The following is a 19457-nucleotide window of genomic DNA, read 5'->3' as shown; positions in this document are numbered from 1 at the left end:
TGGGAATAAGAGGATTATGTTTGTTCTGACCGTCACAAAACTTTATCTCAAATTCCATTCTGTTGCTATAGCAACTACAACTGGCAACGTTCCACGTGGCAGTTTAACTGACATCGTTACATATACCGTTTTGTCTAAGTTGTGATCAAGCAGCTTTTATTTACTTCCCAAATGAGCCTTGAACAGTCTGTAAGTACTCTTTTAATTATAGCTTTTAGTATAAAAAACGTTGTCAGACCAACACCTTTTGGCTGGTTGGCCTCAAGCCAAGCGTTTCTTCCTGTTATGTATCTTGACAGCTAGTTTGTTGTGAATCCAGTTTCTCTCTTACTGCTAATTAATTTTTACGACACCTTTGGTCTAACTTCTGTTTATGATATCTCATCTTTTTCTGATTTTTCATCACTATCATTGAATTTGTTGTCCAATACTGATTTCAGTTTCACAATTGCTTCCAGTTATACTCCAAAGGAAGTGTGTTCACCACAAAGTTGTGCACCCGCCTAACTACAGAAGAGTATAAACCTTAAAGTTTCCATGTGATGGAACGGTGCAGCCATTAAAAGACAGATAAGAGTCATATTTCTTTGATGAAGTGATGTAAAAAGCAGATAGTGGATTGGATATGTCATAAAAATACAGCCTGCTTTGTTGACTTTAAAGCTGCTGAAATGGAAATTTAAGGGAAACATCACGTTCAAGAGGCTAAAAGTCGGTTCAAGTTGCCAGTGGTATAATTGCAGTCTCTCAGACTACACTGACAGTGAACAGTAAACTGTGTGGAAACCAGAGTTGAGTGGGAACAGGGCACCTTGCAGTGCAGCGATCTGCCGGTGTGATGTTGCTGTGGGTTTTATACAGTCAATGCTTTTAGCCGATGTGATGTCACAGTTCTGTGTGCTTCTGGACTCGGCAGAAGAAGATGGCGGCCTCCTCAGGTTTGTGTGCCTTAAAACTAACATCTACAGCGACACAAAGTGTGGGCGAAGCCGGGGCCGTGCTGTCTTCTCAGTCAGCAAACGTGGCCGTTTGCTCACTTAAAATGTTTACAAAATTGCTCGGAACTGTAATGTATTCGTAAATATATGCTCTCCGTAAAGCAATGATCTTCATGGGAGCCATCTATCTCATGGAGCTACTGTGTTGGCTAACCTAGCTTAAGCGAGCGAATAGCTTGCCCCGTGAGTTAGCTAAAATAGCTCAGGGTATCAGAAATAAGCGTCAGTATTGCCTTTATGTGTCATAAAGAAAAATCCATGGCTAATATAAGGCAATGTAATAGTTAAATGAGGTTATACGTACTCCTTAATATGAGGATTGTAAACAACCGCAGACAGTGCTATCTAGCTTAGCTAGCTTAGCAACTTGAATATTCCAACACCGCGCGGCAGCTGGTGTCTCGATTCCGTTGTGTCCGGCTAGCTAGTCACTTGATCGGAATAAACGTACTCTTTGTATTGATTGTCCAGGCACAAGCCTTTTGTGTACCTTAATAGCCAGTAAGCTGCACTAATTTAACAGTGACAAATACAATCTGGGGATTTTGATAGCTTCTCTGTGAAACACCGCACAATGCAAAAACAAAACGGTAATGTTTTAATGCAGGGACCAGTCCCCCTGCTGCTTTCATAAGCACTCCACTTGATAACGTTGTCATTTTTTAAAAGAGGGTTTAAACTCTTTAACTATAGGAACAAATGCAGGAAATAACCCATTATCTCTACATAAGGTAGATGTTTGCCATTGTAGGGCGGGGGGAGTGTAGAAACGCACCAGATTGATAAAGCATACTGTAGTTGGCAAGCTTTGATTCAGCAAATAGTCGGAGCCCCATGCCTGCTTTAGCGCTCAGCAGGAAGCGTGGTTTTCAAACTTGCAAAATGAACTCTTTAAATAACATACAAACAAAATAATATTGATAAGATTAAAATCCACACAAGGTAATTAAGATGTTTTCTTCTGCGTAAGTTTAACAATAGGACACGGGGATATTATTACAAAGTGGAGAAACGGGGAAGTAACTTCATAATCGAAACTAATGCTACCCAGGACCAAAAGGCGCGACCTGCGGATTCATTTTTAACTTCGCAAGGTTCAAGTTACCAGTGCCATAGATAACATGAGTTGAAAGCGACTGGCCTGGGGACGCTGAAACAGTTATATCTCTCGAAATAACGCCACGGTGAGGGTTTTTTTTCTTAAGTAAAAGTGAATCACTAATTTGACCTACACTTCATGCCTTTAGTCTATGAGTAAAGTATTCCTGACAAGAATGTAATAATAATGCTTTGTCCCTGAGGAACTTAATTTTATATATGTTTCAAATTTTGGTAGGAGCAACAGCATTGCATTCACTGACAGTAAGAATATTAAGGACCCAAAGAGAACAGACAAGGCTAGGACAACCACAAAGAATAGCTGGAAATAAAACTATACAGTAATAAATACATGGGAGGCACAAACTGAGGCTGATCCTTACCATACTGATTTATTCTGTCTGTCATCATGTAGGATTGTAGTGGCCTCTACTAAGTACATTTGCATCAACATTAATTGATACACACTAGATCAGCAGCTCATTTCTATAAGGTATTCATTTCCTCAAAATGTGCAGCTACTTGGCCATTGTACTTTTTCTTTATTAAACTCACTTGATAGATTTTTGAGGCCAGTACCGATATTTGCTCTTTTAAAAAGTCTGATAAGCATAAATGGGCCAGTATTTGTCTTTTAACACGTTTCATATGGAATCCCTTAAATTAGTTTTTTTAAAGAGTTGTGACCAAGACCATCTTCACCACAGATAAAAGTAAACTTAAAGAGTAAACTTAACTGGACATTTAATTATTGTTATCTTTTTACAGTTGAAACTCAATGAATGTTTAGTCAATTTACAGAAAATTCATTGGCATTTATTTTGATGTCAAACAGTCGCTGAAGTAACTTTTCAAGCAAAAGTGCAGAACATTTGATGGCTCCAGCTTCTCAAGTGTGAGGATTTGCTGCTTTTTCTTTGTCTGATGATGATGTTATTAGCTAGCTGCAACTAACAACTATTTTGATAATCGATGAATCTGTCAATTATTTCTTTCGATTAATCGGATTTAAAAAAAACCCATTTTATTTCTGTAATTTTATTCAAAAAACAAAATGTTATTCCAAATGGACAATATTATCACAAATAACCTAAATTTATGCTGTACAACGTGCAAAAGATATATGCTCTTTTTTTTTTTAAATATAATGCACAAAAAACAAGTATTTTACCACCCCCCATCTTGAAGTGACATAGCCAGCTCCGCGACACACCGTGCAACAACATAGACCCAACGAATCGATAATGAAGTTCATTGCCAACTATTTTTATAATCGAATTTTATCGTTTACTTCAATTCTTTGTTGCAGCCCTAGTATCTTTAGCATTTCTGTACTGCAGTTTCTTTTTACCTAGCAGCGGACACATACTCTGATATCAGTAACACTGTGTTGAGCTAAAATTGGCTGACAATGTTGGTCTCTTTAAAATGTTGATAAAGAACTGAAATCTTGAACAACTTCTTGTGAGCAAATGCCTTTTAAGAAAATGGGAGAGCTCATGTGCCACTTAAGAGTCAGTCCTTCATTGTGGCCACTGCACACGAGATGTGAAATATTGATTTCAAAAAGTGATTTCTGAAGGCTGTGATGAATGTTGTCTGAGGTTGGGGGAGGTGAAATGAACAATTCGATGACAGGGGAAAATTTGAATGTTTTCACAGTGCCTTCTGCCTAAGTCACGGGCCTTTTTAAAATGCTCTTTTCACTTCCCCTTCTGTGAATTTGTCTTCAGGGCCATAATTATGAATAGCAGTAGTTTTACTTAAGTGCTGTCCCCTCAACCTCCGCCACTCCTCCAGTCATGAGCTGTAAGTGGTTCATCATTTACATCTCTGTGAGTGCCTGTCAGGCTGTGTGTGATGCCAACGTCTGAACCGTCTTCTGAGAACATTTCCCCAGTAGCCCAACACTTTGATTGACTAGTCTTGAATGATGTTATTATCAAGTCAGTTACAACATCGGTCATAAGACGAGTGGATTTTGCCCTGAATCATTTGTTAAAAATCAGCAGTATAAGCCCATGGGCTCCAAATCTCATGACTGTTTCCAAATGGCTGTCAAGAGTGCAGATTTTTATTAAGCTTCAAAGCTCAGCAGCATCAGATATCTTTAGTAAATGTCTTGCGAACAAGGTATCAAATTAGATGCAGTTCCACAGTAGGTAGATCAGGATGTGCTGTGGCCACGTGCGTGTAGCGCATCAATCTATTGAGTCATTTCTTGTATCAACCAGACCTCTCTTGCACATTTGGATGCATTACTTTTCTATGATTAGAAAGATGAATGTGTGTCTGCATCCGTTTTCATGAAAGGATGCACAGTTGGAGCACCGACAGTGACAAAACACTCTCATTTCAGAGGAAAACTGTCAATTTAAAACTGTTTTAGGGCTGCAAGTAACAATTATTTACAATTAGGGCCTGAACTAATGGTTATTTTCCTCATCGATAAATCGATCAATTGTTTTTCTATTTATCGATTAATCATTTTGTCTTAAAAACGACAGTGAATTGCAAAAACTCAAAAATGACCAACAGTCTAAATCGCAAAGGTATTTAATTTACAAAGAGATATATAACAACGAAAAAAAGCAGAAAATCGTTACATCTGAGAAGCGGGAACCAGATAAGTGAATGAAACAATCGATTATCAAAGTAGTCGTGGATTATTTTTCTGACAATCAACTAGTCTTTTCAGCTCTATTTACTATATTGATTAATCTGTCAATTATTTTGATGAATAATCAATTTACCTTTTGGTCTATAGAATGTCAGAAAAAAGTGCCCATCACAGTTTTCCAAAGTGACATTTTCATATTTGTTGTTTTGTCCAAGCAACAGTCCAAAACCCAAAGATATTCAGTTTACTACAATTTTAAGACAAGCAAAAGCAGCAAATTCTTACATTTGAACCGTATAACAAATTTGAAATTCTTGTTGCGATTATCAAAATGATTGCAGATCAATATTCTGTTGTTCGAGTAATCAACAATAATTTCTCCTCCACACCAGTTAGTTTTAAAGAAGTGTGTCCATTATGACATTCTCTTTATGTAAATTGTATACTTTTTTTATTGTTACCAAAAACCAACATGTTAGTTTTTCGTCTTCCTTTTTATTAAAGGCTCATTGATTTCATAAAACAGCTGGGCACTGTAGATTTTAGCAAAACTTATTCAAAGAGGAGGAAATGGTGCATTTGCTGGGAGCTATCAACAGATAATATACTTTTGGTACTCTAGTGAGTATTTACAGCAGCAGGACGATGGATGTAGGATCGACTCAAACTACAGTGCAACAGTGTGGCTCGCTGATGTTTTTATAGTTTTTGGACAACAATTGAGGTCTACAGAACAGAGGAATAAGCTATATCAGGCTTTGACTACACAGACTCTTTTTATGGAATTTGTCAACAAAAATATAGAATATCAGACAGATCCTTTAAATCTGTGTAATTCATGTTCTGTTTCTGTTATTTCAGGAGTTAAAGTTCCACGCAATTTTCGCTTGTTGGAGGAGCTTGAAGAGGGGCAGAAAGGCGAAGGTGATGGCACAGTCAGCTGGGGCCTCGAGGATGATGAAGACATGACTCTCACACGGTGGACAGGCATGATCATTGGACCAGCAAGAGTAAGCAGAGCAAACTCAGCATGTGGATCGTCATTCCAGTACGGACGGAAAATATTGTCAGCTAATATAGATACTGTAACCAATGTAAATGTGTTTTTCTCTACTTCTTTGTTTTTCAGACCAATTACGAGAACAGGATATACAGTCTGAAAGTGGAATGTGGATCCAGATACCCAGAGGCAGCCCCGACTGTTAGATTTGTAACAAAAATTAACATGAATGGGATTAATAATTCCAACGGGACGGTAAGTGTCATCACAAATCTGACAAGGTTATGTATGAGTGTTGCTCTGTGTTGTATCATTTGTTGAACTCCGAAAATGTTTAGCGTTGCGGTTTTGTGATGCTCAGATGTGATCCGTGCAATAACTCACTGGCAGCGCTCCTGTCACAGTGACTGATTGGGTGTTTTTTGTTTGTTTGTTTTTTGTCTCACAGGTGGATTCACGTAGCATACCAATATTAGCAAAATGGCAGAATTCTTATAGCATTAAAATTGTTCTTCAAGAGTTAAGGCGTCTAATGATGTCCAAAGAAAATATGAAGCTTCCACAACCACCAGAAGGACAAACCTACAGCACTTAATCGTAATGGATTGTTTCAACCCTCTGTCTTAAACCTTACCTTACTAGAAATATTGTATAAAATCATCAAGAGGCTCACTTCGCACATCAACAATATCGTCTGCAAGAGCAAGATTGGACTTTCTTATTACATAGCTCATTCAAAAAAAAATGTCCCTGCAGTTAAGCACTGAATAGATAGGTAAAAGACTACAAGACCACAGCTATCCGCCTTTAATAAAGTTACTTTGACAATGACTTTGATGTTCGACGTGTTCCAGCTTGAGTGGGCTTGAAGAGGGAAGCATGAGGCCATGCAGAGGCTGTACCAGACTCCCAATAGTTTTATGTTTAAATGACTGATCACTGAAATAAACGGCAAGATGTGTGTATGAAGGCATGTTCTGTAACTAATACCTAGTCAAAGAGAGGCCACGTTTTTGAGTTGTTAGTCAAATTTAGCAGGTTCATTGAAATATCATGCAGATTGCTGAATATTGAACTGTGGCTGTAGTCTAAAAGTAGTGTCACAAGGTAAGAAAGGTTTTAAAAAAAAAAAAAAAATTATATATATATATATATATATATATATATATATATATATATATATATCTATCTATATATATATAGATATATATCTATATATATATATATATATATATATATATATATATTGATAGATCTATCTATATGTATTAGATAGATCTATATAGATATATAGATATATATATCTGTATTTGACAATACCAATATGTTTCTGTTCTGCAGCTCTTTGACATGTAACAGACGTTGAAGCCTGTTCTGTTCTGAAACCCTTGCATTTAACTTCCAGTGAAAATGGCAGGTGTATGAACTTGTGATTTTCTGAAATTAAAATCACTGTCTGCGAAAAAAATAATAAAAAAAAAGCCCAAAGTTGAAGTTTATTTGACTCAGTTTTCCCACAAGAGGGCCTTAGCTGACAAGTTGACTTCTGTTGGCACCTGGAAGCACGAGTCATGCATTATGTTGTGAGAAAGCTCTCGCTCTCCCTGGCAGGCCATGTAATGGAAACCAGGTTAATGAAACTGCTGGGTGACACCACACTGCAGATATTTGATATGTGACTTGTGCTCATTAGAATAATATAATCAAAATGCCATTTATTATACCCTACAGTTCTCATTTAGTGGCATATTTATTAGGTGAACAAGCCTGTTTCTTTAATAATTGACAGTCTATCCAAACCTTATGTTGTCCACTAATTTTTGTTTTTCTGTGAACACTGCACAGTATTTGGTAGTAGATATCCAGTGCAGCAGTGGGAAGCAAGGCTACTGTTCCTCTGAGAATGTGACCTTCTGTTGCTCTTGAACCTTCAATTTGATTATTCATAAAGTTTAATTAACCAAATGGGCATTTAAAGGGAATCCTGTGCAGATGGCGTAATCTTCTATCTTTAGTACACTCCGTTTGTTTATCTGTCTAAAATAATTGTGTATTGCTAAACATTAAGTTGCTGAAGCATCTTTGAATTTCAATTTTTAAACCCTATATACCAGGAAAATTGAGCAAGACCACATTCTTGGTTCCAGTGATGGCCTGGGACAGTAACTGGTCTGTGAGGGAGGGTTAATATTACATTTTGGGGAATTAATGGAAATGTACATAACATTATCCACTGGCACCAGACTCAGCTTATTTTGGATGGATTAATATTTGATGGTCCAGCCGCAAAAAATAGATGTACCATCTAATTTTTTCTTCTATCCAGAGCTTGTGACATTGACCCAATATTAGGAATACCTAAGCTGCAGGGCCCTCTTTGTAAGCAAGTACAACTCTTGAGGAATCTGAGTCCCCAAAAGCATTCAAGGCTTCAAGACAGTTTGTCTGTGTGAGACATCTAAAAATGAACTGTGGTGGCTTCCACATTCGACCTGTTTGACCTCCTGGCCATATATCACCCTCGCTGCAGCAGAGCCTGACTCCGGGCAGCTTGTCTTGTCTCGGGGCTGGGGCCGCAACACTGTCACTGCAGCATGGCAAGAGCTTGGCGTTGGTGTTGATTCAAAAATGCCTCCTGAAAAAAACAAGATTTTACTGGGGTCGCATTCTGTATCTGTGCATGTAATCTCAAGACAGCTGACTTGCATAAAGATAAATAGAACCACAAAGGCATCTTGTTTCCGTATATTTTACTTTATCTGAATATAAATTATATATTTGCATGAGCACAAGTGATAAAGTAACATATATACAGAAAGAATACTTGGATTGTGAGTTGTAGCAATTAATAAACCATTTGTGCAGCATTTGCATATCAAAAGTAGCAATTTTTTACTTTCTATTTTCAAGCTACATTTGCATAGGGTGAGCTTTTGATATGTATTTGTTTGCACTATTACCGCTTGACTGCTTCTCATGTCCAATCAACTCAGAGCTCTGTCCCCTAGAGGGCGCTCTACACTCATGTATGTCCTTGGCAGGGCTCTGTGAAGGGGCTTCTGTTTAGAGGACATGACTTGTCTGAAAAGGCAGCGCCACTGTGATGCTTCCAGGCTCCATATGTGCATGCTGTCATTATTCTTTAGAGAAGTGATGTGTTTTGCAGTTTGCTGTAGGGAACCACAGCCTTGGCTGTTTGTAGGCTACTGTCACAAAGGCTCTTTGCTTGTGTCCCGGTGTCCCCTTATGGGGCTATTGAGGTTGTGCACATTGATAGATAACTAAGGCAGCGTTTGTACTATGAAGCCATTAGATATCTGAATGCAAGCAAGATTTCTTCTTTCCATTTGTGGGTGTGAGATGAGTCAATGTGTGCTGCAGAGGATGACCTTGCTCTTCCTCAGTCTGAGCAAGATGAGATTTGACTTTCTAGATGTGACAGTTAGTGTATGGGCCTAGCTTCAGCTATACTCTCCTTGCTTGTTTTGTTTATTTCCCCCCCACACTCCTCTCGGAAGTCATGAATATGAAATCAGAAGCGGCTTGTGTTGCAGCCAGTTCACTCAGCAGCACAGTCATCCCCAAATATAAAAGACACAGCCCCAGGTTGCACAGGCTTATTCCTTTATTCACCACATGTATTTCCAGAGTAGACTTCACTGAACCTTTGCTCATGATGACTACACTTTTTGGAGAATCGTATTTGAATGGAAGTAGGAAATCCGTACTTGACTATATAACCTCCAGCCCCATCAGACTAATCTGAATTTCAAACTCAGGCACCTGCACAAAAGCACCAGCTGAAGCCGCACTGGAGGCTCACTGAGCTTATTACACTTGTACTACCCGGTTTATTTTGGTTTCTTTATAAGGTGCCATCCGGGCAAAAATAAAGAGTTATATTGCTTTGGGTTGGAAGGGACTGAAGGCAGAAAGCCGGAGGGAGCTGTTCAGTGATCTAAGATGGGAAGGAATGTGGTGTGGAGGACCTACTTCTCGTCTGCTGGCAGACTGCTGGAACCAGGCCTCTGCTCCCAGAGCTCTCACCTTTTGCCCTAAGGGGCCAAAAGGTCACGTCTTGCGTCTGTTGATACTGTAAAAAGCTTTGTCTTCTTTATGGCCACCGAAGGGAGAATGTGTCTTCCTGAGAAACCCCATTTGTCGCCATTCTTTAAGACCTTGTCAGAACTTACTTTTGGAGCTTGACAGAGAAGAGGTATAATGATATAAAAATTACTTAACTAGGATGATAATTTACACTTCTAAATCTCCCATAAACACGAATTTGACGTTCTTTTTAAATTTTGGTGGTTTCTTATTTTTTAATGTAACTTAATCCAATTCCTGGCACTACAGAACCTAAAGGAACAAGTACCCATATTGTTCCCCCAACCCTACAGGATACTGGTCTTTGACATACTCAGGGGCTCTTTTGTTATAAATATTATGTACTGCACTGAGTTGTAATTTTACAGCTTTATCCTTCAATGGTAACTTCTGGTATTGCTGTTTGCCAGCATGTGCTCTTGGGTTCAAACCCAACACATCCCTGACTAAGTTGTTCTGAGTGATCTGTTGTTTGCCTTTAAACCTGCATTAAAAGATTGTTTAGGCCACTTGGTGGCTGTGCAACAAGCTGTAAACAACAACATATTATTACTTTATAAAGTTCATCTGGCGAACATGTTAGCAAACAGTTGTCTATTTACACATCCAATAGACATGGAGCAACATTATCATTCATTTAGAGTCGAGTTTCTGGCAACCTGGTGAATAAGTACAATATTCACTCTTTTAGCTCTGTTTTGGTATCCACCAACTCCTGAGGGACATATCTGGCTCTTTAGCTGCTAAATGCTCTGCTATGTTCACCAGCTAGTTGCCAGCTGTGTTAGAGCTGAACCAAAACAAAGTTGGGGTCATAAAACCAAAACAATGAGCTGAAAGATGCTAAAATGCTCTGTAGAGCTATGGGGAACAGTGAAGTCAGGAGCTGCTTCTCTGTGGGTAAGTGACCCCGTTCACATTACATGTAGTTGTTTGATCCAATGCTAATATAAAAATGTTGATGAGTGCAGCTTTAAATGTTTTCCCCGTGACCCTCAAACCATGAACAGGTTGAGTAGTCAAAGCAATTCAAAACAAGAAAATTGGCCACCTGTCTTAAACTTCCTTTATCAATTAAATAAGATTTTCTTAGCCCAAAAAATTAGTTATGTTTTCACCCTCTCCATGGTCTTTAATGCCATGCTCTCTTTGCCCAGCTTACTTTCTAACAAACATCCTGGGTAACTAACTGATTTGGTAGAAACAAATCTCACCATGTAGGACAGTACTGGTTGAATTAAGCTTGTTCAGCTTAGGTTTTGATCCAGATATTGCACAGGTTTAAACAGTAACTTAAAATGGGGGATGATTTCATCAAAATGCATTATTTATTAAAAAAATCAGTAACAATAACACTGTTTGCTTAAGATAATTACCCACATGGACAGTTTTGGGGGGGCTTGGAAAGCAGTGTCTGTTGAGTGTTTAAGTGTTGTATTTACAGTGAGATAAATTAATGGCCTCCTCTCTCGCTGTGAGAAAAGAGACAGATTGGAAACACATGTCTGTTGCACTGCCGGCTCTCTGGGCTATTGACATGCACTTCGCAGAGCCATCCACATTCGGATACGCTGCTGCAGCGAGTGCTTGAGGTCATTTTTATGCTCACTGATGTTAGACCATAAGACTCGCAGAATGACAGTCTCAAGTTATAGGAAAGCTTTGGTTTGAATCTGCTGTCAGCGTATGATCTATGGATCACGCTATCTGGAACATGAATTTAAAAGTCAGCGTGTCGCTTGTAACTGCACAACCTCATCTCGGGTCAAAGTGACAGAACAGGGCTTCTTACAAAATGTTGCAAAAAGCAGGGGGGGGAAAGACCAAATCATCTGTCTGTGTACTCACTGCATTCCAGGTTATTTATACAGAGTGAAAAAACTGTGTAGACTTCATGTCTCTACTTGGTGAGAACTATTAAATTACTGGTGGATGTTTTTAATTACTTCACATAAATGTTGGAACACAACACTTCTCCAGTGTTTGGGGGTCTATAATGTCTCACATGTTTAGGGAAGCACTGGCTTGCACTTAATCATGGTGGTCCCTGTGTGATTCTGGCGTTGGAAATGTGGCTTTGTGAGAGAAAAGTGAGCATTCCTTCTGCTGGCGCAAGGGAGAGGAAATGGGTAATAAAACCAGGAGAAAAAAAAAGGCTCGGCGGCGTGCTGGAGCCAGTGATTCTGGGATCCACTTAATTGCTCTTAAATGAAAAAGATTTTTGGCTTCCCATTTGCTGTGTTTAAAGAAAAGTCAAGTCAAATCCCACATGTATACCAGCCAAGCGGTGACTTCTCATTCAGCAGTATGAGCACTAATCCCTCTCTTTCAGTGGTGCCATCGGTAATATTATTATTAATATTGAGAAAGCTGCTGTTCACAGTCAGCAAACGCCAGAGAAGGCAGAAATTCAGCTCTTTTGCTCATTTACTGAGGCCAGAAAAGTCACTGGGGAAAGAGGATATCAGTACTAGTTTGTTGAATGTTTTATCTCTGTGGTTTTTTAGACTTCTTCCTGACAAAAACGACAGCAATTAACTATCTTTGCTTTGAAATTAGTAATGGCAAGGCTGTTTTTCTTTGCTATTTTATGATATTTGGGAAGACTTTGCCGTTATATCAAAGATGTTGCAGTAATTCTCCTACAGCTAGCCATGAACTTTGAGGAGAGAGGTATTCAGATTTTACTTAAGCAGAAGTAATGTTCAAAGTATTAGCAGCAAAATGTATCATTACTGTGTATGCAGTATTCTTTGTTGTAGCTGGTCGTGGTTAAGCTAATAACTACTTTATATACTGTTGTGTAGTTTGTCGTATATTATGTATGTAAAATCTTAATCTGCAATGTAACTAGTAACTATAGCTCTCAAATAAATATAGTGGAGTAAAAAGTACAACATTTACAACTGTAGTAGAGTTGAAGTATGCAATACCATAAAATGGAAATATTCAAGTAAAGTACCTTAATTGTACTGAAGTACAGTACTAGAGTAAATGTACAGTACTTAGCTACTTTCCACCACTGAGCATGAATTTTTCCATCATTTTCTCATCCTACTGCAGTGTAATTTTTTCCAAGAGCACGACCTATTGAATAAAACATTCTAGCGAGTCTCTTCCGTGTTGCCATCATTGGCCATTTTTGTTTCCAAGTGTGATGACCGGGTGTGAAGATGCCACTCAGTGAGCCATTAAGGCCTGAAGTGCCACGCTAAGCTGTCATGTCGTGTCAGCCACTTCTTTTGTACTCATTAATTGTTGAGAGAAGTGTGTCACATCCTGTCAGACTGACTGCTGGTGTCCCTCTGGTCACCCCTCGGTGCCCGCTGCCTGCTGATGCTATTGTGGCAGCGATGGCCACAGAGGAGAGCCGGCCTTGCAGGATGTGAGACAATACTGGGAAGGAAGAGGAGGGAATCCCGGAGCTGTGAGCAGAAGCCCAGTCAGCCAAGTGTCTCTGAGAGCATTCCCCTGTGAGCCCCCCACCCCTCTCTTCCCCCGAGGATATACTTTGTGACTTTGTCATCCCCTCACCTTTGTATGTGAAGGGAATGAGAATGAAGATTGCTTTTTATCTAGCTTCCTCACAGGTTTTTTTTTTATTATTCTTCATTTAAGAATATCTTCATTTGGTTTCCTTTAGTAGAATTCACTGTAGCACTTTGTTATAACATCTGTGTTTAGCATTTATAAGCAGTAGGCCTATATAAACCCTTAATAAATGATTTATAACATTGTGTATAATAAATAAATGCTTCTTCTTCTTTTCCTTTCGGCTGTTCCCTTTCAGGGGTCGCCACAGCGAATCATGTGCCTCCATCTAACCCTGTCCTCTGCATCCTCTTCACTCACACCAATTGACTTCATGTCCTCTCTCACTACATCCATAAATCTCCTCTTTGATCTTCCTCTAGACCTCCTGCCTGGCAGCTCCAACCTCAGCATCCTTCTACCAATATATTCACAGTCTCTCCTCTGAACATGTCCAAACCACCTCAATCTGGCCTCTCTGGCTTTATCTCCGAAACATCTAACCTGAGCTGTCCCTCTGATGTACTCATTCCTGATCCTGTCCATCCTCGTCACTCCCAAAGAGAACCTCAACATCTTAAGCTCTGCTACCTCCAGCTCTGCCTCTTGTCTTTTCTTCAGTGCCGCTGTCTCTAAGCTGTACAACATCGCTGGTCTCACCACCGTCTTGAACACCTTTCCTTTCATTCTTGCTGATACGCTTTTATCACACAACACACCTGACGCTTTTCTCCACCCGTTCCAACCTGCTTGCACTCGCCTCTTCACCTCTTTTCCACAGTCTCCATTGCTCTGAACCGTTGACCCTAAGTACTTAAAGTCCTGCACCTTCTTCACCTCTGCTCCCTGTAACCTCACCGTTCCACCTGGGTCCCTCTCATTGACACACATGTATTCTGTCTTACTGCGGCTAAGCTTCATTCCTCTGTTTTCCAGAGCAGACCTCCATCTCTCTAGTTTTTCCTCCACCTGCTCCCTGCTCTCACTACAAATCACAATGTCATCCGCAAACATCATAGTCCATGGATCTGTCAGCCTGTCCAACCTTCCAACAAGAAGGGGCTCAGAGCCGATCCTTGATGCAAACCCACCTCCACCTTGAACTCCTCTGTCACACCTACAGCACACCTCACCAAGGTCTTACAGCTCTCATACATGTCCTGCACCACTCTAACATACTTCTCTGCCACTCCACACTTCCTCATACAATACCACAGCTCCTCTCTCGGCACCGTCATACACTTTCTCTAAATCTACGAAGACACAATGCAACTCCCTATGACCTTCTCTGTACTTCTCCATCAGCATCCTCAAAGTAAATACTGCATCTGTTGTACTCTTTCTAGGCATGAAACCATATAATATAATATAATAAATAAATAAATGCTATCTTCATAATTTAGCTCAAAATAATTATCGGAATGCCACACCTGCATTATTTAAACTTTGTAGTGTTTGTCATTTTCATCATCAAATTATAAAACTTGCAAATATTAGTCAAAACTATGCTACTTAGCTGCTAAGCTAACTAAGCTACAGTACTGTTAGCTAGCAAGCAAATGTTAGCCGGCAATAAAGCAGAGTAATTACATTACAACAGCAAATTTTCTGTCATTTCTCATTTTCATTTTCAAATTATCAAACTATTTCAGTCTAGCTCTCTTTAATCCTCTTAATAAGCTACACTTAACTTGACAGTACATGCACTATTACTTATTACTTATATTATTACATTGTATTATTATACCGTACATACTTAACATCAACCGGTAAATCCACTTTGTAATATACACTTATTTTAATTTTATACTTATTTCCACTTTGTACTTAATTTATCTTAGCTGTATTATAGTGTATTATATTTTCATTTGCTTAGTACTTCTATTCCTGTGTGCACTGACGTGATTGTGAGCAGCTGTAACAAAAGAGTTTCCCCTCGGGGATCAATAAAGTATTTCTGATTCTGATTCTAAGTTATGCTACTTAGCTACTAACCTACCTTAAGCTACTAAACTACTTAGTAATGCAAGTAGCTCAGTTGTCATGGAGAATGAAGAAGTATGAATAAATAAATACCAAGCTAATAAATACAATCAGTAAACATAATAAACAAATGCTTAGTATTAATATAAAATATGAAGACATAATTTATGATAACTGTGTTATACTACATTGTCAATTGTTAATTACTGTTTACACACTAGTTACAGATGCTTTATAACTGTCAACAGTTATGATTGTTCACAAATACAATAATAAACACTTAACAAGGCTAAGAATCCACAACCACAATAGCGGCTCTGTGAGGGTGCTAATGCACAGCGGTGCTCTGAGTTAAATGCTAACACCAGCATGCTAACAATAAGACAATATTAAATAAATCAGTGGATCACCAAAGTCAGTATTCATCCTCTGGGCACCATGAATATCTGTACAAAATAGCAATCTATCCAATAGTTGTTGAGATATTTCAGTCTGGACCGAAGTGGTGGACTGACCAATAGAGCCACACTGCAGCATGGCTCCTTATAGTTTATACATGCTAAATAGGGGGTTAATTAATCTGCTGTTAGTTTAAAGCCAAGACTTTTGAACCTCTTAAGAGATGAAATATAATCCAAATATAAGATTTTATGACACCTCTGTGAGCTCAGTGAGCTGACTGTAGAGACCCAGACCGTGCGTGCTCATGTTAAAGAAAAAGCAATTGCATAAGATTTTCCCATGTTTCCACAGGCAGTTTCACCACATATTACACTGTTTCAGGATACTAGCAGTGACCATTTCTGTCTGACTGAAAACAGGCCGCCACAGCGGCCGTGCTATTATGGAGCACTGCGCATGAATCAATGCTCAAGCAGTGATGGACTACATGGCACGGATGGAGAATTAATGAAGAAGAATCTGCGGTGTTGGGATGCGGTCGCAATTTGCTCCTGCTGAGTGGCTGAAATGCAGTCACACAATAAAACAAAAATGCAAGACCGACCTTTTAAGGTTCTGCCTCTGGCCACTTGAAAACGTGTCTCTCAACCACAAAAGATGATGCACTGTATTGCACTACAGACAAGCGGGGGAGCAAAATAGATGTCCAAATATTTCCATGGCTCCTGTGGCCTTCTGCTTGCATAGTCCTGGCATGAGCTCATCGGTGTGCGGCTAGTTTGTGCTCCCTCAGCACTGTTCTTTCCCAGTCTGTAAGTATCAATGTCGAAGCTAACTAGGCATTGACAAAGTCCTCTGAGCTCCCTTTCCCACTACCCACTAGACTGTGGCTCCACTTGGTATTGAGGGTAGAGGTTTTCATAAAGGCAGATTATATCTTTGTGTCACCTAACACTGAAAATGTGCAGGTCATGCTTTCAGGTTTGACTTAATATCTGGAACACTTTACTCTGTACCGTGGTCATCCTCATCCTTAATTTTGGCACAATGTATCATCACTTGCAATAAGGTATGCGTTCTTTGTGGTCTGTAATATCTTTTTAAGTGGGCTTACTGTATAAAACAGTTATTTCTTTGATTCCCCCTTAGTAGTTATTTTTGTAAGCTCAGATCCAAATGGAAAAAATCATCAGAAAATGTTGAGAGGACCCTCTGTTGGGGTATAAGCATTCTTTTCAACTGCAGTTCAAATCTCCTAAAGAGTGACTCTCTTGTGGTATTTAACCAACGAATAAATTGACATGAAATGTATTCCTGATAATGCAAACACTGGAAACAGAGGAGCCAGAAATAACTCTAGCAGGCAAGATGTGGAAGAGATTAAGGCTTAACCAACGAAATAAGCGAGTGGAGGCGGGAGGTTGGAAAATGAGATGGGGGAGGAGGGAAAGAGGAGAGGTAAGAGGAGGTGAGGAGATGGTGTCTACAGGGGTGAGTGTGTATGTGTGTGGGTAGTCCATAGAGGGTTCGGAGAGTGAGTTGAGAGGCGAGAACTTGACCGAGAGGGGGGTGGCCCTGTGAAAAGGAACTCATAAAAGTCACATTTGTTGGTGATGCATGAGGAAGTGAAGCCAGCTTTGGCACATGTGTCTGTGGTGCTAAATTAACTGTTAACACAAATAATCAAAGTGCAGGGCCCATTGAGCGCTGGCGCCAGTGAAATGAGGGGGAGAGGCTGGCTTGCTTCTCTCTGAGAAATTTCAGCAGACTAGTAGTTAGCTAGCAGGTGGAGGTCTACCAGGGGCTTTCACAGGATGGAAGTGCTTACAAAACAGACCGACCAGCCCACTGACAGAGGAAAGCACCGGCGCACTCCTGCTTTCCAGCTATTGTGTGGAAGCGTGCTTCTCTTTTTAGATCTTTCTTTGTAAAGCCTGACAAGGACATGGCACCAGCAATTACCTCCATGACTGGCTGATGGTGATTAAAATGCCACTATTGTGACCTTGGGAGTTTTGTTTTTTATCCCACACAGGAGGTCCAAACAACTGGACTTCCACTCTACAAGAGCAAGCCTTGTTGTGATAGCACAGACAAAACCATGTGGCCACAGAGCTGCTCTCTGAGTTATCTCCTCACAGCTGATACTGATGGGCTTTTATGAGAATCAACATCCCTATTGATTTATAAAAGTGAAATAAAATATCCTCTTACTCCTGCTGGAACAAGTTAGAACAAACTGTAACAGTCTGGTTGTTGTCATACAAGATGAGGACTATTGTTTTCTACATTGTCCATTCTTTTGCTTCTCTACTTTCTCATTTTATTTTGCCTACATTTGCTCTTTTAAAATGTTCCAACTTTGTAATGTCTTTGTATTTATTCTCCATTTAATTTTACTTTCCCTGTGCACAGTCATTAAGCGATTCACTGCACTCTGTACTGTGTACGATTGTGTATGTGTTAAATAAATCTTTGAATCTTGAAAATATGAAAGCAAGGGCTTTGAGATAAAACTGTATTAAATGATAATCAACTGGGTAAAAATCAAATGAACAAAATTGATTTAAACAGATTTTTTGTGCAGTACATTATCTCCATATTGCCCTATGAACCAAATTACACAGAATTGTGTTAAAAAGTAAATAGATCAAGATGTATCTGTATTTGCAGAGCTCAAGTCACACATGATACCTTTGATGCCTTTATGCAAGATTAAACAAATGAGCTGCATTTAAATTTGTGATCATAAGAGTAATCTTTGTCTTTACGAGACCATTTCAGCTTTAGTTTCCCCCTGCCAAAAACAGTCAAGTCGTGAGGGGAAAATAAATACAACAATTTGGAAAAAGTAATACCCTACAGCTTTGTGACATCAGCACAAAAGAAGCATGGCCCCTGATGCTCTCCACTTCCCATGCAGCCCACAACTGGGCTGTAGACCGAGGTTGCCTGGCGCCACAGTCATCATGTGTGTCAGTCACTTGCAAAACTCACTGTTTTCCTTAGAGGATGAGCTAAGCTCCTCCTTTAGCCCTAACGATTTATTTTAGACTCCAGCGTCCAGAGACCCCCTTTCTTGAAATCCCAGTTTATCTTGGCCATGTTGTTTCAATATGAACCAATCAGCTTAGCCTCCAGTGGAATGTCCCCTGAGACTCGCCTTGGTTTCCCAATAGACCCATTCATTTTGAGGACACAAGTTTAACATCTGGTTTGTATTAACGCTCCCTACAATAGCTCTCATCTTGGGCTCAGTCGCACAGGAGGAACAAGAGGACAATCAGTCCCTACAGAAATATTATTTGATACTAAGACATATGAAGAAATTATTAGCTACCTTTTGTAGTAAAGTTGACTATAAAATAAAATGACTTGAATAAATAGTTTGACATTTTGGGAAAAATGCATTCGCTTTCTTGCTGAGAGTTAGATAAGACGCTCAATACCACTCTGATGTCTGTATGTTAATTATTTAGCTGGTGCCAGAGCCTGTTAGCATAGCTTAGCATAAAGATTAGAAACAGGGAAGCAGCAAGCCTGGCTCTGTCCTAAGGTAACACGATCCGCACACCAGCATCTCTAAAGCTCACTAATTTACATATTACACTGTGTCCTAACTGAATGTGACGTGAGCGAGCGTCGGCGACAAAATCAGTTAAATTGCATTGTTTTCTATTGGAATGTCCTAACTGGCCACGAGCAACGCAGCACTGTG

General features: G+C 39.5%; 1 protein-coding gene across 2 annotated transcripts; it reads left to right on the top strand.

Annotated features, from left to right (window-relative positions):
- The first annotated feature begins 56 nt into the window (after positions 1 to 56).
- On the top strand, positions 57 to 6681 carry ube2v2 (ubiquitin-conjugating enzyme E2 variant 2). Of its 2 annotated transcripts, none has more exons than XM_044220494.1 (4): positions 57 to 189; positions 5578 to 5726; positions 5846 to 5971; positions 6165 to 6681. In XM_044220494.1, the coding sequence occupies exons 2-4, from the start codon at positions 5682 to 5684 to the stop codon at positions 6309 to 6311; spliced, it is 318 nt and encodes a 105-aa protein (XP_044076429.1). In that variant the 5' UTR covers positions 57 to 189; positions 5578 to 5681; the 3' UTR covers positions 6312 to 6681. The 2 variants fall into 2 exon arrangements, with proteins under 2 accessions (XP_044076429.1, XP_044076428.1); XM_044220493.1 differs by lacking the exon at positions 57 to 189 and adding an exon at positions 556 to 938.
- Positions 6682 to 19457: the final 12776 nt, after the last annotated feature.

The sequence above is a fragment of the Siniperca chuatsi genome, linkage group LG13, assembly GCF_020085105.1.
Source record: "Siniperca chuatsi isolate FFG_IHB_CAS linkage group LG13, ASM2008510v1, whole genome shotgun sequence".
NCBI lineage: Eukaryota > Metazoa > Chordata > Actinopteri > Centrarchiformes > Sinipercidae > Siniperca > Siniperca chuatsi.
Note: the sequence above shows the minus strand (reverse complement) of the source record. Positions and strands in the feature narration are given on the sequence as shown.

Coding starts and splice junctions, on each gene's coding strand:
- ube2v2 (XM_044220493.1), top strand. Junction 5,727..5,845: donor TGATCATTGGACCAGCAAGA/GTAAGCAGAGCA, acceptor TTTGTTTTTCAG/ACCAATTACGAGAACAGGAT. Junction 5,972..6,164: donor TTAATAATTCCAACGGGACG/GTAAGTGTCATC, acceptor TTTGTCTCACAG/GTGGATTCACGTAGCATACC.